We start from the raw sequence: 6000 nt of genomic DNA on the forward strand, positions 1-6000 counted from the left end.
GACTAAAGGCAACCATCGGGGCTGTTGTGAAATATTTATGATTCTGTGGTCGCGTGTTCGGTGCGTGGGCGCCGACCTTCTAACGCCCATGAGGTGCACATCCTTCAGACACTTCCGCCTTCTGCGCGAGGAATTTAGTGAGGACACGCGAGACGTCACCACGCACACATCACGTGCAGGGCAATGCTTTAAAAAGCGTGTGGGATTAAAGGCTGGGTAAGGGGTATTGTAGCCAAACTTCCGGTTTGTGACAAAGGTCACCTCGGACAGAGGTGAGACAGAACTGTCACCTGTGAGAGGTGAGACAGAACTGTCTTTTTCTCTATAAGACTGCACATTCCTGAGCTTACTTATCGTCACATATACACCATCTACACCTCAAATACAACACACACACACACACAGAGAAAGGAGGTGTTGGACATTGATGCAGGTGTAGGACATGGTTGTTATACACAGAGCTGGTAGGATGTAGGAATATCACAGTGCTGCGCGCGCGTGTGTGTGACCGCTGTTGGCTGTGGTCTCAGTGCTCCGTCAGCAGAGCCACTTCCCAGTATGTCATTTACTGATTGAAATGGTCAAAGTGCCATTAGCAACACTATTATCACAGAACACTACAATATGCAAATGAGCACTGGTAAATCCCTTTTTTTGTTGTTGTGCTGTGAGCAGCCTGACCAATCCTGTTCGGGATCAGTGTTCCGTGGGTGTGGGGATGCTTCTTGGCATTTGCATGGTCCAGTAAACAGAAACTGAAACCCAATCTTGAATGGCAAGTCACCAGTGTGTGGTCACAGCATGACATGGTGTAGAGTAGTTGCTGTAGTATGGGGTGGAGTAGTGGTTGTAGTATGGGGTGGAGTAAGAAGATTCCATCCCCACTTGAAATACAGGACAGAGCACAATGAAGCAGGGCAGCTTGGGGGGGGATTCAGGAGAATTACAGAACAGGAAAAGGGCCTTTCCGAACACCCCTCCCCCACACTCCCAGAGCCCCCCCACCCCCGTCTGCCCTGCTTCATTGTGCTCGCTCCTGTATTTCTGATCTGGGATCAGATGTCATGCACAGAAACACCGAACACCTTTCAGCTTTGGCTTGATTGGCTAGTTTAGATTTTGTTTCCCCACAAGTGTTGTAATGTGTGTTTATTTTCTCTGGGGCAGGGAAAAGGTGGTGTGTGTGTGTGTGTGTGTGTGTGTGTGTGTGTGTGTGTGTGTGTGTGTGTGTGTGTGTGTGTGTGTTTTATAAGGATGTTGACTCCTCTTTTACTGCATCCAGGAGCATCAGAGCCCCGCCCCTTTCTACGCCTCTGACCCCACCCCTTGTCCCTCCTGTAAGGCGTGTGTGGGCGGGGTCTCCTGCTCAGGTGTCCCAGCACGGGGAGGGGCTACAGCATAGCAGTGATGGTGGTGACTCTCTGTGGAGGGGCTTGTGGGCGGAGCCAGGCTGAACACACAGCAGGGCGGTGCTGATCCCCCACTAGCCTGGACGGCATTTCCACTGGGAGCCACAACCCAGACCAATCCCAGTCGAGTTGTGTGTGAGCTGCTGGCTGCTTCGCCTGGTCGCTCGCTCGCGTGTGTGTGTGTGTGCATGCCTGCGTGCATGTGTACGTGTGTGGGTGTGCATGCATGTTCAAGTTTCAAGTTTGGGTGTCTTGTGTGTGTCTGAAAAGATTCCACAAACGTTAAGCTGGAAGAGGAGTGTAACGATGATGAAGTTGAAGAAACATGGATTTAGGCAACAGCAGTATTTTCGGAAAGTCTTGGTCAGAACAGGCCCAGTCCCACCAGAGTGACCAGCTTGGGACCATGGGAAAATTCTGTGGTTTTGTTCATGACTAACATGGCATGATGTCCGAGTTCAAATAAACGTGAGTTTGTCCAGTACTTGAAGCGTTATTGCTGTCCTGTGTGTGCGTGTGTGTGTACGTGCGCGTGTGCAGGTTCTCCTTTGCTGCTCTTTGCTAACCGCCGTGATGTCCGGCTGGTGGATGCTAATGGAGGCCGTGCCGAGTCAGCGGTCGTGGTCAGTGATCTGGAGGATGCAGCTGCCGTGGATTTTATCTTCACTGAGGGACTCATCTTCTGGACAGACGTCAGCGAAGAGGCCATCAAACAGACCTACTACAACCAGTCCACCAACTGTAAGCATCACACAGACCTACTACAACCAGTCCAGCCAACTGTAAGCATCACACAGACCTACTACAACCAGTCCAGCCAACTGTAAGCATCACACAGACCTACTACAACCAGTCCAGCCAACTGTAAGCATCACACAGACCTACTACAACCAGTCCAGCCAACTGTAAGCATCACACAGACCTACTACAACCAGTCCACCAACTGTAAGCATCACACAGACCTACTACAACCAGTCCAGCCACTAAGTGTCAGAATAACTGTGACTGAGCCTTTTAGTGGAGGTGTTTGTGTTGTGGAGAGAAAACACATCTATGCTTTGCTCCCCAGCGGAGTTAATAAAGCCGCTGGTAGGCCTTCAGGAGGCGTGTAAGTTCAGTGTGCGGCACGCTGGTTGAGCCGTATCTCTTCTGTCTCTGTCTAAAGGGAGGAAGAGACGTGTGGAATGTGGGATGATGATGAGAGTGAAGCGATTGTTTGTGTTGTAGCTGTGAAGGAGGCAGTGTTGGGCACCGGGCAGACGGTGGTGGTGGCCGGCCTGGACTCACCCGACGGCCTGGCCTGTGATTGGCTCGGACGCAAGCTATACTGGACCGACTCGGAGACCAACCGGATCGAGGTGGCCAACTTGGACGGAACGTCCCGGAAGGTGCTGTTTTGGCAGGACCTGGACCAGCCACGGGCCATAGCGCTGAACCCTGCACAGCGGTGAGTCGAGCATGGCACACACACACGCACATGCTATACATATGTGGGTGCACATGCTACTCACACACACACACACACACACACACACATGCAGGTGGATCTGGCATGCACTACTGACCTGAGGACTGTGTGTAAGAACCCAGCTGGTTTATTTCCTGACCTGAGGACAGTGTGTGAGAATTCAGGTAGTTTAACCTGTTGTGATCTTTCTAACGCCCAGAAGGCATTGTCATGGGAACCTTGTAAGCTATGGTAGCGTGTTTACCTTATGGGAGTGTTTGGTAAAGTGTGAAGTCCCGTGTTTGATACCGTGTTTGGTTGGGGGAGGGTACTGAAGTATGGTGTTTGTTTGAGTTCTGTGCACTTTTCACTGGGAGCTTTGGCAGGTCTCTTTTATTCGTTGGTCTCTCTCACACGCTTGTCTCTCTCCCTCGTGTGTCTTCGCGGGGGTCTAGGCACGTTTCCTGGCCTTCGGCCTAAAGCAACACCTCCAGGCTTTGGGGTTTTCTTCTTGAGCGCTCGCTGTTCGCCAGCTCTCTCAAATGCGCTCCTCACTCTCTGACGCGCTCCTCTCTCTCTGATGCGCGCCTCTCTCTCTGACGCGCGCCTCACTCTCTGACGCGCTCCTCTCTCTCTGACGCGCGCCTCTCTCTCTGACGCGCGCCTCACTCTCTGACGCGCTCCTCTCTCTCTGACGCGCTCCTCTCTCTCTGACGCGCTCCTCTCTCTCTGACGCGCGCCTCACTCTCTGACGCGCTCCTCTCTCTCTGACGCGCGCCTCACTCTCTGACGCGCTCCTCTCTCTCTGACGCGCGCCTCTCTCTCTGACGCGCGCCTCACTCTCTGACGCGCTCCTCACTCTCTGACGCGCTCCTCACTCTCTGACGCGCGCCTCACTCTCTGACGCGCGCCTCACTCTCTGACGCGCGCCTCTCTCTCTGACGCGCGCCTCACTCTCTGACGCGCGCCTCTCTCTCTGACGCGCGCCTCTCTCTCTGACGCGCTCCTCTCCTCCCCCTTTTCTATTCCATTTTATTTATTCACATCTGGTTGTCTTGGCGATAGTTCATATCCCCTTCCACATTTTTGCAGATCTTTTCTCGTCCAGAGTAACGACCAGCTACATGTCCAGAAGCAGATTCATAAGTGTCTGTCTAGCTATGTATCAGATCATATATCACCAGTGTGAGGCTCTTTTGTCCAGTAAAGCCGTTCAGCCGCTGCTCAGCCGGTGTGTTCACGACTTTTGGTTGTGTGTTCGGGTTTCTGAACTGAGGGCTCTTACATGGGCACTTCCTCTCTGGTTAGATGGCGACGCCATTGGCCCTGGGGGCTTTTATTGTGGCGGGCCATAATTGCAGCTACTGCCATGTTCCTGATGTGCCTAATTGAGGAGCATGTGGCAGAGCGGTTGGAGAGAGGGCGGTCCCGTGGGCAGGGCCTTGAGGGAGGTTTTGTATGCCATCAGGCCTGATGAGCGTTGTCGTCGGCGACGCACTCGGAGAGGGCTCCAGTGCTGTGCTTTTGGACTCGTTTCCGCCTACTGTCGTTTATCGTGTTGCTCTCGGCCTCTTTTCTCCGCTCCTGGCCGCACGCCCAGCGACGTTTCCAGCCCAGCGGTTTGCGTGACGTGGCGTGACGACAGTAACACGGCTCCATCGCAAGACCATGCTGGTTTGAACTTCCACGCTGCGAGTTCGGCCTGTGTTTGTTTTTTTCTACACGTGAACTTGGGCCAGCGTGCACTGCAGGGAGGTCATTCTCCAGACCGAAGTCTGCCCTCCCTCTGGGGGGAGGGGCCCTGTTGCCATTGGCGACAGCAGTGAATCGGGCCAAACCCTGGTGCTGGAGGAAGTTGTGCTAATAAACCTCGTAGAGCCCAGCAGGCGGATGGCCCCTGGTGCCGGGGTCATGTGCTTAGCGGTTTTACCAGCGCTAACATGGAAAAGAGCGTCTGGCTTGGACACGGGCACGCTGACACGCTGCAGGTGCTCTGAGGGGGCGTGGCCATGCTGAGTGCAGGTGCTCTGAGGGGCGTGGCCACGCTGAGTGCCAGTACTTTGACCCTGTCATTGTGTCTGTACTGTTCTAACATCACACAGCGAAGCTGTTTAACTACCAGTCAAGGGTGGAGATTTCTATCATGTACCAAGAGATTATTGTGTTTGGGGGGGAGGGGGTGAACGTGTGTGTGTGTGTGTGTGTGTGTGTGTGTGTGTGTGTGTGTGTGTGTGTGTGTGTGTGTGCGTGTGTGTGTAATAGGTGAGGCCCAGTGCTGATATTGCTTTGAAAGCTCTGCTGTTGTTTAGTCTGGGAGATCTATGTTACCCATGTCTGGCATAAACACTCAAAGCAGGGCAGACTTCAAAACACTCTCTCACTGTGTGCATGTGTTTATATGCTTATGCTAGTGTGTGTGTGTTACATGTTTCTGTGGAAACGCTAGTGTGTGTGTGTGTTTATAAATGTTTATATGCAAATGCTTGTGTGTGTGTGTGTGTAACTGATGCTTGCCTGTGTTTAGATACATGTACTGGACAGACTGGGGGGAGGAGCCACGCATCGAGAGAGCAGGCATGGATGGCAGCAGCCGCGGGGTCATCGTAGATCAGGACATCTATTGGCCCAATGGCCTGACAATCGACCTGGACGAGCAGAAACTGTACTGGGCAGACGCCAAACTCAGCTTCATCCACAGAGCCAACCTGGATGGCATGGCACGGTCAGGAAGCACACACACACACAGTGTGTGTGTGTGTGTGTGTGTGTGTGTGTGTGTGTGTGTGTGTGTGTGTGTGTGTGTGTACACGCGCGCGCACACACATGCGTACATATACACACACGCGTGTACACACACTCGTACATGTGCACACACACTCATACATACACACACACACAATAACATAATATAATAACCAATTACTTTTCCAAATAAAAGCTGCATTTTCCCTCACGGGAACCAGCAATGTTTCACACCCTTACTTCCTACCCTCTCTCTCTCTCTCCCCCTACATTTTCCCTTTTCTCTTTTTCCTCTCTCTCTCCCTCCCTCCCCCTCTCCCTCTCTTTCTCTCCCTCCCTCCCTCCCTCTCTCTCTTTCTCTCTCTGGCTGTCCAGTTTATGCTGATGACCTTTAGGGAGCTA

General features: G+C 52.8%; 1 protein-coding gene across 1 annotated transcript in view; it reads left to right on the forward strand.

Moving 5' to 3' along the window:
* lrp5 (low density lipoprotein receptor-related protein 5) overlaps positions 1-6000 on the forward strand; it is a 42328-nt gene that overhangs the window by 2726 nt on the left and 33602 nt on the right. Inside the window, 3 exon segments of the mRNA XM_035532052.1 lie at positions 1950-2150; positions 2637-2856; positions 5381-5578. Of these exon segments, the coding sequence (XP_035387945.1) occupies positions 1950-2150; positions 2637-2856; positions 5381-5578 (619 nt within the window).

The sequence above is a fragment of the Electrophorus electricus genome, chromosome 12 (genome assembly GCF_013358815.1).
Source record: "Electrophorus electricus isolate fEleEle1 chromosome 12, fEleEle1.pri, whole genome shotgun sequence".
NCBI lineage: Eukaryota > Metazoa > Chordata > Actinopteri > Gymnotiformes > Gymnotidae > Electrophorus > Electrophorus electricus.